General features: G+C 42.5%; 1 protein-coding gene and 1 long non-coding RNA gene across 6 annotated transcripts in view; one reads left to right on the top strand and one right to left on the bottom strand.

The window, feature by feature from the left end:
• LOC125327505 overlaps positions 1-17,129 on the top strand; it is a 69,537-nt gene extending 52,408 nt beyond the window's left edge. For 4 of the 5 annotated variants that reach the window (XR_007204298.1, XR_007204295.1, XR_007204297.1 and 1 more), the window contains one exon: positions 16,856-17,129. This is a non-coding gene — a long non-coding RNA (uncharacterized LOC125327505). Of the gene's footprint in view, positions 1-191; positions 2,756-16,855 lie in introns of those variants that run through there. The other variant, XR_007204296.1, reaches the window with a different exon arrangement.
• Positions 2,321-19,809, bottom strand: part of SWAP70 (switching B cell complex subunit SWAP70) — a 35,538-nt gene continuing 18,049 nt past the window's right edge. The window contains exons 4-12 of the mRNA XM_048307031.1: positions 16,362-16,589; positions 13,721-13,867; positions 13,358-13,466; positions 11,928-12,109; positions 8,461-8,568; positions 7,117-7,283; positions 6,138-6,336; positions 4,702-4,798; positions 2,321-4,379 (exon numbers count right to left, since the gene is read on the bottom strand). Coding sequence (XP_048162988.1) covers positions 4,270-4,379; positions 4,702-4,798; positions 6,138-6,336; positions 7,117-7,283; positions 8,461-8,568; positions 11,928-12,109; positions 13,358-13,466; positions 13,721-13,867; positions 16,362-16,589 — 1,347 coding nt within the window. The 3' untranslated portion in view covers positions 2,321-4,269. The remainder of the gene's footprint in view (positions 4,380-4,701; positions 4,799-6,137; positions 6,337-7,116; positions 7,284-8,460; positions 8,569-11,927; positions 12,110-13,357; positions 13,467-13,720; positions 13,868-16,361; positions 16,590-19,809) is intronic.

The following is a 19,809-nucleotide window of genomic DNA, read 5'->3' as shown; positions in this document are numbered from 1 at the left end:
CTCTCCTCACACACGCCCACCCTGTTTGTGGCTTGAAGGGATGAGCGTGAGCCCTGCTCCCAAAAGAGGAGTACGTGATGCTGAGCACGTCCTTCGTTCCTGCAGCCCCGGGGCATGTACGCAGGCACCTGGGGAAACGCTGTTTGCAGGGAAGCAGCCTTCCTCACAGATTTTTCTTTGCTCTGCCTTAGCACCCTAAGGAAAGCCGCATGGCAGCCCGAGCTGCGCCTGCGGAGATTGCGGGATGCTGTATCCACTGTACACGTTGTCCTCCTGCAGTGCGGCGGGGTTTCTTTGGAAAATACGTCTGAATTAGCGCCGAGGCCAGTGGTAACAAGAAAATCATTTTTTCCTAGTCTGACGGGATGCCTGTGGGCATACTGAGCTAGCAGAGGAACCGAACGGGCTCATGGAGCAGGGACAGAGCTGCGGTGGCCACGGCAGGGAGGTGGTGATGGTGCTGCAGCCGCAGGCTCGGCGCACAGCCCCTTTCCCTGGCACCCGCTGCTGGGAGGGAAAGGAGAGGGGGTGGCTGTCCCGGGACACCTCCACAGGCCGGGAACACCGCAGGATCGCGGGCGGGCGACGCTGGGCTGGGCCACCACGAGGTGGCAGCCGGAGCCCAGCGATGAGGCAGCCCCAGGTCCGGCCCGGGCGCTCCTGCCCGGCGGCGCCGAGCTCCGTGCGCCGGCGTGGGCAGCCGGGCGGGGGCCGCAGGGGCTGCCACAGTGACCCGAAAAGATTCATTAAAAACAAAAACAAAAACAAAAAAGCAGGGAGAGCCACAATTATCGAGTAACCAGTATGGTACCGGCAGACTGGGAAAGCCCCTAAAAATCTTGTGAAGTGTGGAAGGAGTTCGTCGTTCTGTGAGAGGACAAGTGTACGGCACACCTGCCGCCCTTCTGCAGCCCTTCCTTCGGCTAACAAATAATGACCTCTCTCCCCGAAGCAGCTGAAAGGCCTTGTGGATAACCCCCTTTCCTGGCCCTGCACCGGTTCGTTCAAAAATTGTTTGCGTAACTGCTTCACATATTTGAGATAAAAATCAGAGCAGTTATTTTCCGTTCACTTCTACTGAGATGGATGGGGCAGCTCCTGTTCCAAGTGTTCTGCGTGACTGAGCCATAGGATCACAGGATGCCTTGAGTTGGAAGGGGCCTTAATGATCACCTGCTTAACCCCCTGCCATTAACAGGCACAAACAGGTGCTTCTTTTGGGGTTGGGGTCCCCCCCAACCCCTAGGATACACTTTCTATCCTAAGACACTGTTCCTTTCCCCCACAGAGGCTTTGCTTTTGTGACTGTTCATGAAGGACAGTGGAACAGGAATAACATGAGCTGCTGGAAGCCAGCCTGTTACAGTTTGGGAATGTGTGATCCAGTGTGCATGGCTCATAAATCAGGTCCATAAAATGATCACAGGGAAAAAAAACAAAAAAACCAACCCCAAACCAAACCCCATCCTCTTCCTAGAAGGAACAGCACGGCACTGGGGTAGTGTTTTGCAGGGCTGTTACAGCAGCAGCAGGTAAATTAAACCTGAATCTGGCAGATAAAACAAGTGGGCTGAGCCCTCCAGTGCATCTCCCAAAGGTTCAGGAACAGCAGCCACAGCTTTCCCCCCACCTCTATGTAAGCCCAGGGTGTAGATAGGGCTTCTTGGGGAGACCAGAGACATCCCTAACCCCACAGTTCAGATCCTCACCCTGAGGGGGCTCGTTGGTTCGTGGGAATAGGAGAGCTGTAACCCTTGGCCCCACTGGAAATGATGGCACACCAGGATGCAGCTTTCCATGCTCCCTGATTCATGATCGGTGGTGACTCACGGCTCTGTGCTCCCTTTGGATGCTGCTCAGTGTCGCTCCAAGGGGCTCATTCTCAAGTGGTATTTTTGCTCAGCATGCAAGTAGTTTAATTTTTAAACCAACCACTGCCCCCAGCTTTACTGAGCAAAGCTTTAAACAAAGCTTTCTTAATTTGTCAGAGCAAGCAGGACGACAGAGCTAAAAGGAACCTTGTCTCATTTCCTCTTCTGCCAGTGAGTAAGAGCTGACCCCAGACAGACAGACACAGACAGGCAGGGCTGACACGTTGTGAGGGGGGGCTGTGTGGCTGTTCCAAGAGCTGCCCTGCCCTTGCCCCAGACTGCATCAAGGTGTACTGAATACGAACATTTAAGAGCAGGAGCGCTGCTAAAACAAAGTCTGTGTGTGTTACCATGTGACCACTGATCCAACCATTAAACTTCTTCCACACAGCAGTTACTGGATTTTGAACTCCAACAGCCCAAAATAAATCCAGACAAAAAGACATCCATTAATTCCGAAATGTAAATGACTTTATATTACTTTATTAAATAGCCAAATCTAAAGAACAGTAAAAAATATGAAAACATGCATCATTTGGTGTTCTTAAAAAACTGTTGTCCAAAATAAAGACTGTTAGAAAAATTAAACAAGTTTAGCCCCAATATCCCTTCTGCTCTCCACATAAAATGTCTGGTAGTTATAAATACTGTTCCAGCTCCTTAAGCAAAGTTTAACCTTGTGTACATTAGTAATTCTATTACAGGTGGTTGGATTTTTCTTCACATTGCTTCTGTAAACGTGATCAATTTAAAAAAGGCCTTGTTATCAAGCTTAAGGAACTATGGTTTTCCTGTACAGTGAGTATAAATAGGAAGATCCTAGATTTTCCTGCCATTCTAATCAGCACTCCCTTTACTGAAACATTAAAGATTTCAATTAGTATAAAAATATAACCAGAGAATAAATGTCTGAGAAGATTCAGTATTTGAGTGAGTCTTAGTTAATAGACAAATAAAATGCTATTGGCTTCCAAATCTGGACACCACTTCTGTACAGCTTCTGCTCTTCCAAGATCCAAGTATCACAGTGCTGCACACTAAGGCACTGCTAATCCTCCTGAAAATTTTACTCTCTATTTACTACAAATAATTTAACATGTAGCTGAACTAACAAGCAGGTGAGGGATGGATGGCTGGGGGACAGTCAAAGCTGCTCACAAGCCACACCAGTGGGCACCTGCTCCTCGAGGAGGGGGGTTTCAAAATGTCTGTACAAGTTGGCAGGAATCCTGCTTTACTGAGCAATGCCTGGTGTGGGAGATCTGCAAAGCAAAGTCACGGGCTTGTTCCTTTTCCCTACACAAACACAAATAACTGGCTTTGTCCCAGGAGAGAACTGTGAGGCAGAGCAAGCTCTTTGGGAAACCTTGGGACTAGAAAGACTGAAGTTATTTTATTGACAGGAATTACTTGGGTTTTTCTAAAGCAGTATCACTACACACTTATCATTTTTATTAAAAAGAAAAAAGTTTCCTTCGTACTTTTTTTTTTAATCTGGCCTCCGATTAAAAGTAAGGCAGAAGTGCTACATCTAAAAATGGTAGGATGTTATAATCAGATTTCTTGCACAAACACAGCCTTGACACAGAGGATATTTGTCCCGTGTGTGCTACCACCTTCCACTCATCTGCTTCAGAAACCTGTAAGCCAAAACTGCATCTTTTGAACTGTGAAGACAACTCTCAAGGCTTTATTTAGCACTTCTCAAGTTTCAGACAGTACAAAACCAGTCTTGCACTACTACTTTTTCCGAATGTCTTACAGCAGCATTTTCTACATGGTTATCTCAGTTCTTTTGTTTGGATTCCTGCAAAGAGAGGGAAACAGGACACCAAATCCAAGCAAGCAGCAGGTACCCAGTGATGCCAGCCCCCCCTTGCCAAGGGAATGTGTCTGAGCACTAAGCACCGTGCAGAGAGCAACAGAGGGACAGAGCAAAAGGGAAAGGAGGCTCAGTGGAAGGAAAGGTAATGCTCCATCTCAGAGTTGGACACAACCTCCAGGACTGATTTATCCTGGGTTGAAATTATACTAACTGAACCAGTGGAACAACTGCTTCCCTCACTTTCTGGAATGAAAGTGCTGCTGCCTGACTGGTTAGCTGCTGTCAGATCGTTACAGGCTAGCATAGGAACAACTCTGTCACAACCTACATTTCAGTACAAATCTTCAGTTGCAAAGTCTTGGAAACATGAGGGAAAACAGCACATCCTGTCAGACACCACACACTGTAATGGCTGAGCTCTGAGCAGACACTCCAGCGTGGTAAACAGCATTTCATGAGCAGAAAGGCCCAACCTGCTGAGCAAACTAAATTTTGTAAGCGAGAGGCTGCTCTGTGCAAAGCAGAACGAGGGGAGGTGGGCTCCTGTTCTGGGCCACACATCAGCTGCCACTGTCACTCTGAAGTGGCTTTTTTCCCTTTCCAGCTCCTTTGTCTTTCCTCCAGTTCAGCTTCAGTGAAGGCGGCTGGGCCCCAGTTTGTGATGAAGTGAGGATTCTTGGAGCCTGGAAGACAGAGAGCAATACTTGAGTAAGGCAATTCTGACAGGGATGTCACACACTAACAGTGCAATGTTCAGGCTGATCCTTGCTTTGTTTTAAACATAAAAGAAACAAACAATAATGATGAAAGAACCAATGTAGTAGGACCTGTAGAGGTAAAGGCTTGAAAGTTACCATCAGCAGTTGTCACAAAGGGTGATACTTATAGGCTGCTGTGAAACCAGTAAGGCACAGGAAAAGGCAGACTTCAATAAATCACCAGATAATGTAAGTACATGAGACAGAATGAACACATATTTTTGTAACTCTTCTGTTGATAACTCACCTGGCTCTATTAATCGAATCAATCCCTCATGATGAGCTACTTTATCTTTCCAACTCTTGGTGTTATTAGCTGCCGTTTCTAACTTCTTCTTAACCTCCTGAAAAAGACACAGCCCGCTTGAAAAGAACAACAACTTAGTCTGTTCATATAAACAGATAAAACACCTTTCAAACCGAAAGCCAGAACCATGCTAATTCGCCCAGCCCTCTGTTTAGTGTGGAACCATTCTAAATAATTATTCACCACCACAACCCCCCAAAAAAAAGTTGTCAAACCAGAATCCCAAAATAACAAGGTTTTACAAGATTCTGTAGCTGTGTAATGAAGACAGTCTTCATTCTTAAGCCTAGACTGGTCTTTTCGGCAATTCCAAATAGAAGGCTAGAATGTTTAATTATTTCTAAAATAATTGTTTTGTGGAATTTTTTGTGGTTTTATATGTCTATTGTATTCAGCCATTCCTTTGGAGTAGTAAATGATGTTTCACACACAAAAAGCCTGAGATGTCACCTAAAAAAAAAAGCCAAGTACTAGCCAGAAGCAATCCTGTGATGGTGTGAGATGTAACACCACCCTGGGAAGTTGTAAAGTGGCCACAACTACCCCAGCTGGACCCTTGCTTGCAGTGAGTGCAGCATTTGTGTTCTGTGCCAGGCAAGACAGCTCCCTGGCTTGTCCTTCAGAGCTCAGCCCATAAACACCCTTCCCTGTTAAATACAAACGCAGCCAGGCTTTCTTTCCTGACCTAAATAAATGCAGGATCAACACCTCTCTAGCCCTGGAAAGTGTACAGCACTTCAGCCTCTGTACTTGCTGGACTCTGGCTCTAATTTCTTCCATGAACACTTACTGACCTTCCCCAAAAACACTCAGTGGAGCAGAGAGCAGGCCTGGCATCTGGGACAGGAGGCACTGCTGCACATTGAGAATCTGAGCTAATTCCTACCTATCCTTGACATCCAGTCAGTACTTAAATACATTTTTGAGGAGTAGATGCCAACAGTAACACATTGACTTTTCATCTGTAGAAGACAATACCGTGCCATGACATCATCAAAGCATTGCAAGAATTACTAACTCAGAAGCAAAATGCACCCAGTTATGGCAGCAGTGGGACTGCACATGAAGGGAGTCTGCAGCAGAAGACAAATGTACAGAGTATTTCAGGATATGACTGAGCTGGCCTGCACGCAAATTAGGACAAAAATATATAAAAGAGGTTCAAAGGTGTGTCTGAAACAGATCCTCTTCTTCAAATCTATCTACTGGTCTAGAAACCGAGTAAAAACTAGAAAAAAACAGAAACAACCCAACCATCCTACCTCTTATTTTAACTTTTGTGCCATACTAACCCTTAAAGAAACATAATATTGAAGAACTTCAAATTCAGTCAATCTACAGGTAAGGATGAGAGGTTGATGACCAGAGCAGCTCACCTCATATTGCTCAAGGGCCTCCTTCCTTTCCAATTCAAGTTGTTTCAGTTGCTGCATAGCCACTTGAAGAGCCTGTTCCTTCATCATTCTCTGGTTTTCCAGCTCTTGCTTCTCTGCTTCTGTCATCTGAATGGTCTGTTGCTGCTGCAAATGCCATTTTTCCAGTTCAGCTCTCTTTGCTGTCTCCTCTTCCAGCAATCTGCAATGGGGATTGTGATGTTAACTGCACTTAAACATAAGTTGTATCTGCGTAGGGAAGCAAAATTAATTTTTTCCTCTTTTTCTTTTTTTAAGAGAAAGAGAATATTGTTTAAAAAAAAAAAAGCTTGGGAAGCAGGGAAAAAGTTATTGTTTGTTGGCTTGCCTTCAGTGTCATGCCAGCAGTGCAAGCAGTCTGACTGCTACAAAGGGCTATTCAGAAAATGTAGTCAATAATGCAAATACGCAGCACAGAGCCCCAGAAGAAACAGGCATGCATAAGTTATCTTCATTGTCTTAGGAGGACTGAATATGTGAAGAAAAAAACCACACTCCACAAAGCCCCTGTGAGGAAGAGGAAACTTAACCCTTTATCATTACAGTTTAAACCTGTGATAAAACACAGCAGAAAAGTCGTATTTACAGTTACTGCTCTGTAAAATAAACAACTGAAAAGCCTGTACAGAGAGATCTCAGCTTTTCACGGGCTGATATGCACAACACCTGATGGAAAAATAGCTGCACCTGCTTTTCCAAAATTGCTGAGTTTGCCCTCTGCTAAAGGCTAATCAGACATATTCTAAAAATCATAAATAGCAGCTTCAGCCTTCATATCTTAAGGAAAAATAAAACCTGTCCTGTGTTTGGACTTGAAGGTAGTCCCCCGTTCCAGCAGCATACCCAAGGGGCAAACAGTCATTAGTAGCATGGCACAGGTACTCACTATTGGCAGGGGAGGGGTGGGGAACTGAAAGACTTTTCTACCTGGTCAAAGCCATACCTGGCCTGAAGTTTCCTCACAGTCTCTTCATCTTGACGTGCCTGTTTCTCATCCTCCAATGCTTCCTGTAGCTGTTTATACATTTCTTCCAGTTCACGTACTCTTTGTAAATACTGTTCCAGTTCAGATGATTTCTGAGCAACCTGCTCTTCCATTTTTTGTCTTACCTAGTAGCATAAATTTAGGACACATGAGCTACAATTCGACTCAGGTTTCCAATTTTTAAAGGAATTTCCAGGTTTCCCTCAGGTTATGTTTTCAGAGACAAACCATTTCCTGCTGTCTGCAGAGCAGAACTGATAAAATTGAGGCCAGATCTGCAGATACGGAACTATTAGCATTTAAAAAAAAAATAATAATACAGGCTACTTACATTGCCCTACTTCCTGCAGCACATGATTTTTACAGGGGTTCAAACCTAATTTCAGTCAGCTTGATCTTGTTGCTTAATTTACAGATAAAGTGAAGAAGACAAAGGTTGTAGAGAGGCCAGACACAAAGGTCAGGCTGATTTAATGGCACTATCTTCACTCCCTCCCTTGGCAGCAGTGTATCTCATACACTTACGTCTCTGGATGATGGCACAGGATGGATAAAGGGCTGGAAAACAGCTAAGGAGGTTGGCATGTCCTGCCCCATTGGTCTGCAGCCTGCTCCCCTGAGCTGACCCAAATCCCAGTGACCCAGAAAGGGATTGTATTCAGGAATTCACGCTCAGCCCATCAAGCAGCACTGTGTGCATTAATGTTCTGAGATGTCCCATCACATCCACTTTACTTTTTCTCCTTCTTTTCCCCAGCTAACAGAACAACCTGACAAAGCCCTTGAAGACTGAAAACCAGTTCTTTGGGGAATTCTCAGTGTAGCTGAGTAGTAACAGTATTGTAAAGCAAAAATATTTCTTTTTTTATATTTGTGTGTATAATTGTAAAAGAACACAGCATAAAAAAGCAATTGTTCTAGGAAGACATAAAATGCATTTTGATTATGCCTGATTCATTTTGCTTATTCATACAGCAAGTACTGGTCTCAGGTTCTCCATCTCTGAAAACTGCAAGGAGAACTTCAGTCTGCATTTATCCTTCAAACAGTCAATTTTTCCCCAATTTTCCAATAGTATTTAACTTTTGAATGCTGTACAAATGGTAGCTGGGCTGTTCCAGTATTTGAATTCACCAGTAAAAATACTTTATTCCTACATCTCAAATAGATGCAACACAGGTGGCGTTCTCCAGCCTCCTGCAAAATGTGCAGAATCCTTTCAGTGGCTGCCTGTGAGGGAAGCCCTTGCTGAACACGACTCCCTATGTGTAATAGCAGCAAAACCCCTCATGCACTACTCACCATTTTTTCTCTCTCCAGCTCCAAACTGAAGCGGTCTTGTAATTCAACTTGAGTCTGAAGTCTTTTCTTCTCCTCCTCAGCAGCACGAGCAGCTGCTGCTTCCAGTTGCTGGAAGAGAAGGGTGGGGGGTAGGGGGAAAGAAAAGAAGGAAAAAACCAATTTGGCAAAACTAAATCATTTTGAGGGAATGGAACTTGATTTAACAATTTTTGGTTTTAACAAAAATGGAAGAAGCCTTCAAAATCATGAAGGCACCAGCTTGGGTTTTTTAATGTCTGAGACTATTCTCAGCCTTTAAATATAATTGTCTACCTTGATTGTTTGCAAAATAATTTTAAATTTACCAATGTAAAGGCAATTACCTGACTATCTCCAAGTTTCCTCTGAGTCCTGCTTTGCTCAAGCGATAGAAATCACTGTATTTCTTTCTCTACCTCAATGGGATAGAAAACCATTATGAAAAAACACATTTCAGGCAGGACTGCATAGGACTTCCAATAGGGAAAACATGCCAGCACGCACAGAGTTCATACAGAAACAGAAATGAGAAGCACTGAATTGTCATGGGAAAGCAGAAGTGCCACTAACTTTGGCTAGAATAAGTGATTGTGCCATTGTGAATCATCCCTCTAACATCCCCTAAACTGCCAAGTAAGGTAAATAAAATCCTGGTTGATAATCATCACTTGAAATTAGGCGGAACATTAGCTAAGGCCTAAGAAACAGACGCTGGTACCTTTCCACCTTCTTGCATCTTATTTTACTTTTGTTCAATCTTGATTTTGCAAATAAAGACAGTGGTCACAGTTTTTCCTTTCATCAGGATTTCAATCCATGCAAGGTTAGAAATCTTCAATCACTAGCCAAAATTTTACCAATACTGAAAACAAAACCATTCTTTCACAAAATTTTCCTAAGAAACTTATTTGATGCTCCTTTCTTAATATGCTGGGCTGTGGAAAATGTTTCCACAGACCTTTAGTAAGGGCAGGGCACAACATAAAAATGACATGGACCTGTTGGACCAAGCCCAGAGGAGGTGACACTGGGACAGTTTGTCCAGAGAAGCTGTGGATACCTCATCCCTGACAGTGTTCAAGGTCAAGCTGGATGGAGCTCTGAGCAACCTGGTCTAGTGGAAGGTGCCTCTGCTCACAGCAGGGGACTGGAACTGGATGATCTTTGAAGACTGTTCCAAACCAAACCATTCTGTGATTCTGTAATGCTCCTGAAGGTACCCCATTTAAACCATCCTCCCTCACCAACCTAGACGAACTTATGAGATGCCCCAATGATTAAAACTGCCAAGCTAAAACTTTCACTCTTTTAAGTGCTTGTAACATCACTCTGGTCTGAAATAAATGGGAAGAAGTGAAGGAGAAGGCTCAAGTTTCTGGGTTTATGTTGCAGAACGTAGCACAGAACTGCTCTCCTTTGCAAGGCTTAAATGATGCCAGTGTTTTAGAAGCAGCACTCCGCCTCTGCCAGGACATTTAAAAGCATGTAATTGTGGTCAAATCCAGGATGCCTATTTAAGTGAAATCTCCTCTAGATTTCCTTCCCCACTCTGAAATTAAACAAACATTGCCAGTACTGAGCTGAGAGGGTGAACGTGCAGAGTCACAGGCAAGGGCAGGTGCCAGGCCAGTGCCAGAGAGCTCAGCAAGAAAATGCTGTTTGTCCACTCAGTATCAGCAACTTCCTGCTTAATCCACCACCAGCTGTTCCTGGCAGGTAGGTTACTGGGAACTGTGCAGGTCAGGGAAAAGCCACAAGTGTTGGAGGGGGAATCAACAGGAACACACCATCCCCAGCAGGTGTTAGATAGCACAGTCTCCAAAGCCCATGCAAGACCCCAAACTGAAACAGAAAGGGTGCACACATTTGGGCATGCTCTCACACAAAGAAAACCTTACCTTTCTGTCAGTTCAATGTGCACATGTCAAAATTCCATTAAAAATATGAAAAAAATCTATTTTAGACATTTTGAAATACTCTACTGCAGGAGCTACGAGAATACAAACCAGTCCCAGAGCACACTTTGGCAGATGCTGCATAAATGGTGGCTCACTGCCATCAGGAGCAAATCAACCTCTAAGCTTCCCAGAACAATCCAGTTTCCTGAAGCATTTACAAAGCTTTTTCCTTGAAGAACATTTTTCTAACTAATCAAACACTCTCAGTTCCTCCAACAATGTACCTCCCCCCTAGTTCCACTTAAGCAAAGTGCAGTAGCTCATGTCAGAGCCTAAGCTACTTTCCTTGAGAAGTCATTTTAACTCAACCCACTTCAAGAGATGCTTCTGGCCACAACTCTCTTTAGTTTACCCATTCTAATTTCTATAAAACTCCCTGAAGCCTGTCAACATCCTACTGCTCCTTTGGGGTTGCTCTCATGTTATCTCCCCCCTAAATATTTTTCCATAAAGTAAACAATGCAGAAATCCAACCTTATGATTTCTGTTAACAGGTACATTACTTACCAGTAGCAGGTAACACAGGCTATCCTTTACTGTCTATTTTGCATTCTGAATCTTAAACACATGGTAGACTACAGGGGCCAAAATTAAATTAAAAAGTGGTTTTCCATTGTCAGACTCCATTGAAGGCAAACAGAATAATACCTACATCAGTACTAGTCAGTGCAAGATTAATTTTGGAAAAGACAAATTTCTCCTTGCCACAAATTGTGACAATGACAAGACTTTTAAAAATGCTTTTTTAAAAATTATTTTATTTGCTTTGTAGACTCAAACCCCTTAATACCCTCACAATATTTATAGCTGCAAAGATCACTGAAGATTTTCTAAGGGCTAAAATTAGTAGGTTTTATTTACGAAAAACTCAAGAAATGATGCAGACTTGTCCTAAATGTGAATGCAAAAAACTTATATTAATTTAAGGAGGTAGTAGAGACCTGTAGAGTAAGCACAAAGGAACGTCTGGATGGCTGCAGCAGCAGGGACTCAGCAGCCAAAATGTGAGGCAGCAAGTGGGGAGGGTTTGAATTTGAATATTGGGTTCTAAGCTGTTTTCAAGGTACACTCCACACTCAAAGCTCTCACAGCAAGAAAAGCCACATCTTTTTGTTTTAAAGACAGAAATTATAGAAATTACATCCGTGGGAAGAGAACAGTTCCCATAAACAAACAAATCATGTGACAACTTTGGGAAAATATGTAAGAAAATCTTCATGGAAAGCCCCAGGTTTGACAGATGTGTCTGACAGAAAAGGAAAACAAAAAACCCCAAAGCAACTGAAAGTATTGGTCTCTCCCATCCCCAGACACAATCCGCAGAGCTGGCAGGTTCTACACCAGCCTGACAATCCCTTGCTCAGTAGAGGGGCCTGAAACAAGTGCAGCTCCTCTGGAGGAGGTTGCTCAATGTGCCTGAACAGGACAGAGATGCCCAATTACTCTCCAAGAAGCCCAGTTCAACCACAGGGACTGAGCTCCCAATCCCACCTTCCGCACGGTCTCCAGTTCCTTCTGCTTGTTCTCGTTGGCCGCCTGCAGTTCCTTCATCTGCCGCTCCAGCTCCTCCTGCTCAGCCAGCAGCTTCTGGCGCAGCTCCTTCCGTTTCTGGCGCGCTTCTTTGTGGGGAGGAGGGCTCCCCGCCCGCAGCAGGTTCACAGTGCTCTGGATGGCTGGAAGGGACAGGAAGAGAGCACCACTGAAGGGCAATGCTCAACTTTCTGAACAGACTTCGTGAATGAATACCTGTGGTGCTGTGCTGTCTGTTGTGTTGGGGATTTAATGTATTTTTAAATCAGAAAGAACTGTTGTCAGTTGTCCTAATTCTCATCAGGCTGGCTGTCAACACGAACCAAAAGTGAGACACTTAGCTCTCAGCATTGGCTGCGTGCCACAGGGGTAAGGTCTGGCAATTCCACTGAATTATGTCAATTCCAACATTGATTTGTAACAGGCCATGGACATATGCATCCCTTATATGCCCAGCTACAAGAAAAAACCCAAAACTCTGTGATTTCTTACTACCTAGATTCAGTGACTCTAACCAAGAAGTAGGATGTTATCTGTCTTCCCTAGAGCCAACCTTAAACCCTGTATTCTTACAGATATTCCAAGGGAAAACTTTCTCCCAGTAAGACAGTAGCTCTCATTCACTTACATGCCATGAGGAAATATTTAAGACAGCAAAGCTGAGGAGTGGCACATGATTTTGGTATTTTATTCACCTACCATAACCATGAAAAAATACCTCCTTTTGAATCATTTGTCATACACCTGACTTTGGCGCAATGAAACACATGCTGCAGGTAAAGAGGGAAGTGCAAATGAAAGCCCACAGCTCCAAATATTTAACTGCTGCACATTCTTCAATGGCATTGGCAACAACAGCTTTGCAAGGGCTTCTGTCTCGCTCTGCAGATGGATGTACCCATCACACAGCACATATCTGAGAAGGCTCACAGGAGGAATGATTTTACCATGGGAATAGAAGAGCAAGCCCTAACTCCCAGCCTTATTCTCAGCTCACCAAAACATATGGCTTTAAGCAAAACTGTAAAAGCAAAGCCAGTATTTTATGGTGCCAAAATGAACAAACTTTCCCTTTCTCCCCAAAACCAACAATTTACAAGATTGCTTCCCTTCCCCATTCCTAGAATTACAGCCAAGATAGAAAAAACAACTATTATAATCATTTTAGTTTGGCTATGGCTGCATAAATTGAGGCACCTACATGACAAAAATCAATTTCCCTTACCTGGATCCTTAGTCCTTCCAGAGTCTCAGGCCCCGTAAAGATCCATGTGCCCAAAACACAGACATCAAAAAATCCCAAGACCAAAAATTTCAAATTCGAGTAAAGCACAGCTGTAAGAATTCCACTAACCTTAACTTTCACGTACCTAGACTTTTTGAAACCTCACCTTGAATCCATTCCTGCTTCTTCTTTTTATCAGAGGCACTGATCTCAAAGGTTTTATCAAGACATTTTATGAGAAAAAGGCATTTTTTCCCATCTTTGTCAGGCAAGGCCTACAATGGGTAACAATAAAGATTAGCTTTGCAAACACTGAAATCTAAATTATACAGTCAAGCAGCATCTATGCAGTTTTGCGTCACAGAGCTACAAACACCAGCACTAAGAGCCTTTATTAAAAGGATGTTTATGAACTGGTTTTATGTAAAACAAAAAAAATCTCTTTTAAAAGTTATCAGGAGTCAATCCCACACAAAAAAGGATTAATTCTTATCTTTAGAGACATACATAGTGTTTGGAGTGGTTTTACCTCTACACAACAGTTGCCATCCAGTATGATGTCTCCCTTCTTGTCCTTTAAATCTTCACTTACATAGTAGGAAATAATATTGGGTTTTAGCACAAACCATCGTTCCATCCAATTTTTCCGTTTGTGACCTTTTTTCAGCATATAGCCCTGTTAAAAGCAACAGATCAGTTGAAATGCCTGGCTTCTGATGAACCATCTGGTCTCTTGGTTATGTAAAGGTGTAAAGACCCACTAGAGCACACAGAAAAGTTACCTCATGGCTCCAAATACTTACAAAGTTAGCCAGTATTTCAGCTATACCTGCCATTTCTGTAATCATATTCCCTAAATACCTACATACTTTTGTCTGACTTCTAACTTCAAAAAAAATCACATCACAGATGAAACTGAAACATCAACATCAATATAAGCTATGAACAAGCCATACAGAAAATACACTCAAAACATTCCAGATTAAGAGGATGAAGGAGTTGGAAAGAAGACCAAGGAACATTTTTCTGTAATGGCTTTCATCTAAACCAGTTTTTGATACATGCAGATTTGCTTGTATTAAAAAAAACCAAAGATATGAAGAAATGTGCTGTGGCATATTTAAGCCAAAGATATCTTCCTCTACAGGTCTGAGGAGAAAGAAAACATTCAGAACAGTTGAAGAAGCGTTTTTGTTTAAAAAACAAACCAAGCCAAACAAAAGCCCAAACCACCCCCTACATATACAGCTTATCTGTGCTCAGCTTTTCTAGCCACTTAAACATGTCCAGAGCCAAGGCCTTGCCTATTCCCATGTGCCATCCCACTCCCTTGCTCCAAACCAGGAATGCACAGAGAAACAGCTTTGTTTGCCATCTCCAGACTCCGGTCTGAGCTCTGGGTGGTTGCAAGGTCATGTGAAGGACTCCTGCAGCTTCAGTCTTTCATGCTTTACACAGTCTAAATCATAGCCAGGGGTTTTTTTCCCTTCCTGACTTACCAAATTTGCTTTCAAAGCCAAGTCAGACTAATACTTTCCCCGCAAATTTCTGCAAAATCTTTACCTATTACTTCAGTATCAGCTGCTTCTCATCTTCCAAGAGCCCACTGAGAGCTCTTGAAAAGCACAAGCTTTTCCACACCAACTATTATCACACGAAGGACACATCTTTCAGAACACTAAATATCACAGATTTAACTATTGCTGCTACCTGCAATAAGCCCTGGAGATCCAGGATGTGTTCAATAAAAATGGTAGCACGACGCTTGGTTGCAAGACCATGCATCATTAATTAATATCTTGAGGCAATTATATGATTACTGCAATAAACAGGATGATTCTGTGAATCAACAAGGTATCAGGATACTGATACAGGGAACTCTGCTCTCCATGGGGCCAGTAACTGTCCCAGATGCCCAGGAGGCGCTGGGCCAAATCCTGACACTATTTTTAAGTGTCAAGGAACCATTCAAAGGCACTCAGACATCCTTGATAAAGAATCCCAGGCTCCAAGAGAGGAAAGAAAGGAGACACAAAACAAAACAAAAAAATGGTGTGGGGGAAGACACACAATGCAGAATCAAAACTGAAAAGAAATCCAATTTCCTCACAAGTTTCAAGTAGGACTGAACTGACACTGGTTAATTTATTTTCATGGTATCAAACAGCAGAATGACTTCATTTTGCCCTCACTTGACTTTATGTGTGTGTGTGTGTGTCCCCAGCCCTCACCTCCAACAGGCAACCAGCAGTTAACAAAAATAGACTTTTGCATTGTTCTGTGGGTATTCTGAAATAATTTCCTGTGCCAAGACTTTCTGATGGTTTCTTCAGAATAGCTTTGGAGAGCCTGCCAAGAAAGCCTTTGTTTCTCTCCTCACCAAGAAATCAAAGACTAAAAAAATTCTCTTGTCAGGTAAAAGTCAATTTTAAAGAGCTCTCTAGGTGTGACCCCTCAGGTCCCTGCGGTACTTACAATTCCTATGAAAGAAATGCAATTTTTAAAGGCATTCCTAAACTGGTAATTCTGAAGAAAGAAATTGGCTAAGAATACAAAGGCCAGCATGACTTCTGGAGTCTGAGTGCAGGTAAATAACTTGTTGGCCATGTAGCCTGCTAAGCAGAACAAGAAGGGAGAGCCCTCTGGTTCCTCCACACCTTTTTGCCCTGTTGAAGTGGGGCAACTTAGAAGCCAACATTTCAGCTAGAGAATACCCTGGCCCAGACCCTCTTGTTTGAATACAGAGGTGGTGCCCAGCACAGCTGCATTTCCTACAACATAACTGAAACTGCAGAAAAGCATTTCCAAAGGCTGAAGAGCTGTCATCAGTTTGGGAACTGAGAGCATGATGCAGCTATTCTGTGAACTAACAAGCAGCTGATACTAATATAAAAAAGGCCATATTTCAAGTCAGAGCCCACTTCTTTCTTTCATTTTCTAAAAGCAAGCTCTCCCAAGAAGCAACTCACTCATAATACTGCTACAATTACAACAGTCTGAACAGTAGTACAATTTCTTTTATAAAAATAAGCTCATATTAAAGAACCCTTATGGATAATTTACCTAATTTCCTCCTGCTCATCATTCAATAGGGTAACGAAATTCGAGTACAAATTGAACATTTTCTAATTAATGCAATAAAACATTCTACCCCTCTCTGTGGTTCTTACCTGTTTGAGTACATCTAGTATGAGCTCATTAAAGACTTCATTGATTGCCATGGACACTGTCTGCCTGTCCATTCCTTTACTGAACTGCCCACTTCCGATGAGATCAATCAGCTCCCACGCAGAAAGACCCTCTCGACTGGTGTTGAGAGCAATCTTGTAATGGTCAAACTGCTCTTGCTGCCAGCCTGCTCCCATTGCTTCAGTGATTTTTTTAAGTAAATATTCAATCTGTGCAGAAACACAAACAGAAATCCATCACTTGCAGCAGGCTTGGAAATCAAGTGTTTCAGAGCTGTAAAGTAAGCTTCTCCAGAGACTCTCATTACAGCGAGATTCCTATGCTCACATGTAGGCCCATAAACGTAGGTGGTTTAATTAACAAAGGTTTTAAGTTCCTGTCTCAGCTGAACTCTTGACTGCCAAGCCCGTCCCACAGCTACTCTCTCCAAAGTAAAACAAAGAATTGAACCTGACAGCCTCATTTAATATTTCAGATTCCTACAAAACACATGGGACCTTCCCTGCAACAGCTTCCATACTGTGATGACTGAAGCACGAGAAAGCACGAAGTTTCAGGAAGTATTCCTGTAAGCAAAAAGCAAACAAATTACAAAAAAATAAGAAAAGAAGGCCGTTTGGACAAGAAGTGAAATGAAAAATGACCAAATGATCTACACCTGACCCCTCTTCTCTAGCTCTCAAGCACTCCATCCCTGGACACAATCCTGGCAGTTCTATCAAGAGAAATAAAAGAACAAATCTTTCACATCTGCTTTTATTGTTTCCCAAATAAACTCTCCTTGTCCTTTAATCTTTCATCACTCTGTAAGCATTACCATGCACAGGACAGTAACACCAGTAACACTAGTCAAAACAAACACAAGAATGAAAAAGAGGCAAAGAAGGCTGGGGTTCTTTAGCCTGCCTTATACGTTGGTTTTAAACTCATCACTGTTCATTTGCAGTATTTTAAACTAACCCCATCTACAGCTTTGAGCACATGCAAAATGCTTTTAATAACTCTCTAAACAAGATAATTGGTGAGGGCCTTCCTGCTACAGCTCAGAGTCACCTTTCAGCTGGTCTAACAGCATTTTGAGCACAAGTCTCTACACAAGAGATTTGGGAGCACAAAGGAAAAAAGAAGTGATCCTGTGTCCCCCCACCCCCCCCCCACTTCACCATAAGGACTCCCAGGCCTCAAGGTTTTGATGCAGCACAAGTGCTAATACTGTGGCTGCTGCTTCTCTCTCCTGCAACTGGTACAGCCAAATCCCTTCCCTCATGTCTAGAGTCAGGAAACACAAGTGTGTAGTAGAACAGTAAATTCCCAAATTCACCCTACAGATGGATGTGCTTTTCCCACTATTTCAGTTGAGTGACTGCTCTTGGTCTCACAGCCCCTACTCCAGCAGCACGTGGGTAATGCTACAGCAAAATGGAGAAGCTGCAAAGCTGCTGCAGGGCCAGGAGGAAAGTTCCTGTTCCACTGAATGAACGGGAAGTGCATACACCTCCAAGACGTGGCTGTCACATCCTCCTCAAGCCTCTCTTAGGAGAAGACAGCCCAGCCAGGCACAGAATATGCCTCCAGAAACTGTAGAGAGCATTGTCTTTCATTTCAGCTTCACCAAGTAAGGCACTTCAGTATTTTTTAGCTCCTCATGCAGTTCTTACTAGCAGAGATATGGTCTAACAGAGGCCTCTGCAGAAGTGGCATCCAAATTCACAGTCTTTAAAATAAGCTTTGCTGATTTTTCACTCTCCAAAATCCTTAAGTTAAAAAAATAATTCAAGGCTTTCAACCATCAACTACCATAAATCCTCAGTGTTCAGTTAAGGGCAGGAAGCAGCTTACTTCCTACTCCAGACAAGTTTCATAGAAAAAAAAAAAGCAACCCAAAAAAAGCCTCCACAGCATGCAAGAACAGGAGCACTGCAAAGCTGTTTCAAAGTAAACCTCCTAAAGCCTTGATTTTTACCCACATCCAAAGCACATTCTGCCACTCTGCTCATTCCCTTTGAGCAGCATCAGTTCTGAACTACAATCCTGGACTTTAGCTGGAAGGAAAGCTAAAACAACTCAAGCTTAACTAGGTAGATAATAAAACTGCCAAAATGCTACTCAGTAATAATAAAAAAAAAAATTTAAAAATATGAACTCTAACTTTAAAATGCATTGCTCCAGAATTTCACAACCTCTTACACTGCTTGAGGCATGGCAGCTCTCAAATTCCTTTGGTTCATTATCTAAAAGTACCAGGTCTCACTTGCAGACAATGGAATACACACACAAAAAGAGCATACCTGAATTATTTTTTTCTCATTTCTGCTCAAGACACATGAATAAAATGTGGATCAAACTAATGGTCCAGAAATGAAGCAATGCCAAACTCTTGGCTACCATATAATACACTAAAACTAACCCAACACATTGTTTCCTTTAATGTCATTTGTACACATTTTATCTTATTTTGGTTCACAGAATAGATTTAACCATATAAGTCTGTTAACCCCCATCTACAAGTCACTGATATGACCAGAAATCTCCTATAATCCCACTAAAGTACATAAAATATTCATTATTTTAAAATACATTAACTCTTCTTAACTGAAAAGTGGCCTGTGCATCTTACAATTCAATTTCTAAAATTTAAAAAAAAAAAAAGTTTCAAGGTTTATCTTGAATTCAGTTAAGTAGATGGCTAACCAAAGTCCCCAGAAAAAGTTAACCTGATATATCTGCTCAACAGTAACAGTGACTGTTGCACAGTATGAATATGGAAGTATGAGGTAAATACAAAGAAATAAGTTGCACCAGTGTGACAGCAAATAGAGACATGCTCAAATGAGGAACCTCTGAGAGCAAATGACATTTCCCCTCCTCCACAGAGACATGTCAACACAGCAAATAACTGACAAATTAAGTCTCTTGTCTCAAATATAACCTACTCTTGTGGTTAAAAAGCAATGTTGAAAAGCAAAAGTGAAGCAAAGTTTGCTGCTATTCTGATGGGACCTTGCTTTCAGGTCAAAAATATGCAAAATACAGGTGCAAAAATACCAGGGAGTTGTTAACACTACATACACCAGTAGGGACCAAGTGGCTCCACACTACTAAAACCAGCTTCCATCTCAAATCAACAGAAACTTTTCAGCCAGAATTTTGTCAAGAGAAATCAAAAATAATATGAAGAACAGAGCTCTAACATGAGTCTGTTTGGGTGCCTCTTTCAGAGGGCACTTTCTTTTCCCCATGTTTCAGTTCCTATTTGTTTTCCTTATCCAGGTATTCCTTCTTCCATAGGGAATAAAGCATCACAGATTTTTCACATATTCTGCTATATGAGTGGGTCTCTTAGAATAAGAAAAATAATACCTTCATGCCTGGCAGAGCACAGCAGACAAGGCTATTCTGGTTCACACTATTCAAATAAGGTTTATGATT

Source organism: Corvus hawaiiensis, chromosome 6 (assembly GCF_020740725.1).
Source record: "Corvus hawaiiensis isolate bCorHaw1 chromosome 6, bCorHaw1.pri.cur, whole genome shotgun sequence".
NCBI lineage: Eukaryota > Metazoa > Chordata > Aves > Passeriformes > Corvidae > Corvus > Corvus hawaiiensis.
This window is presented reverse-complemented; position numbering and strand designations above follow the sequence as displayed.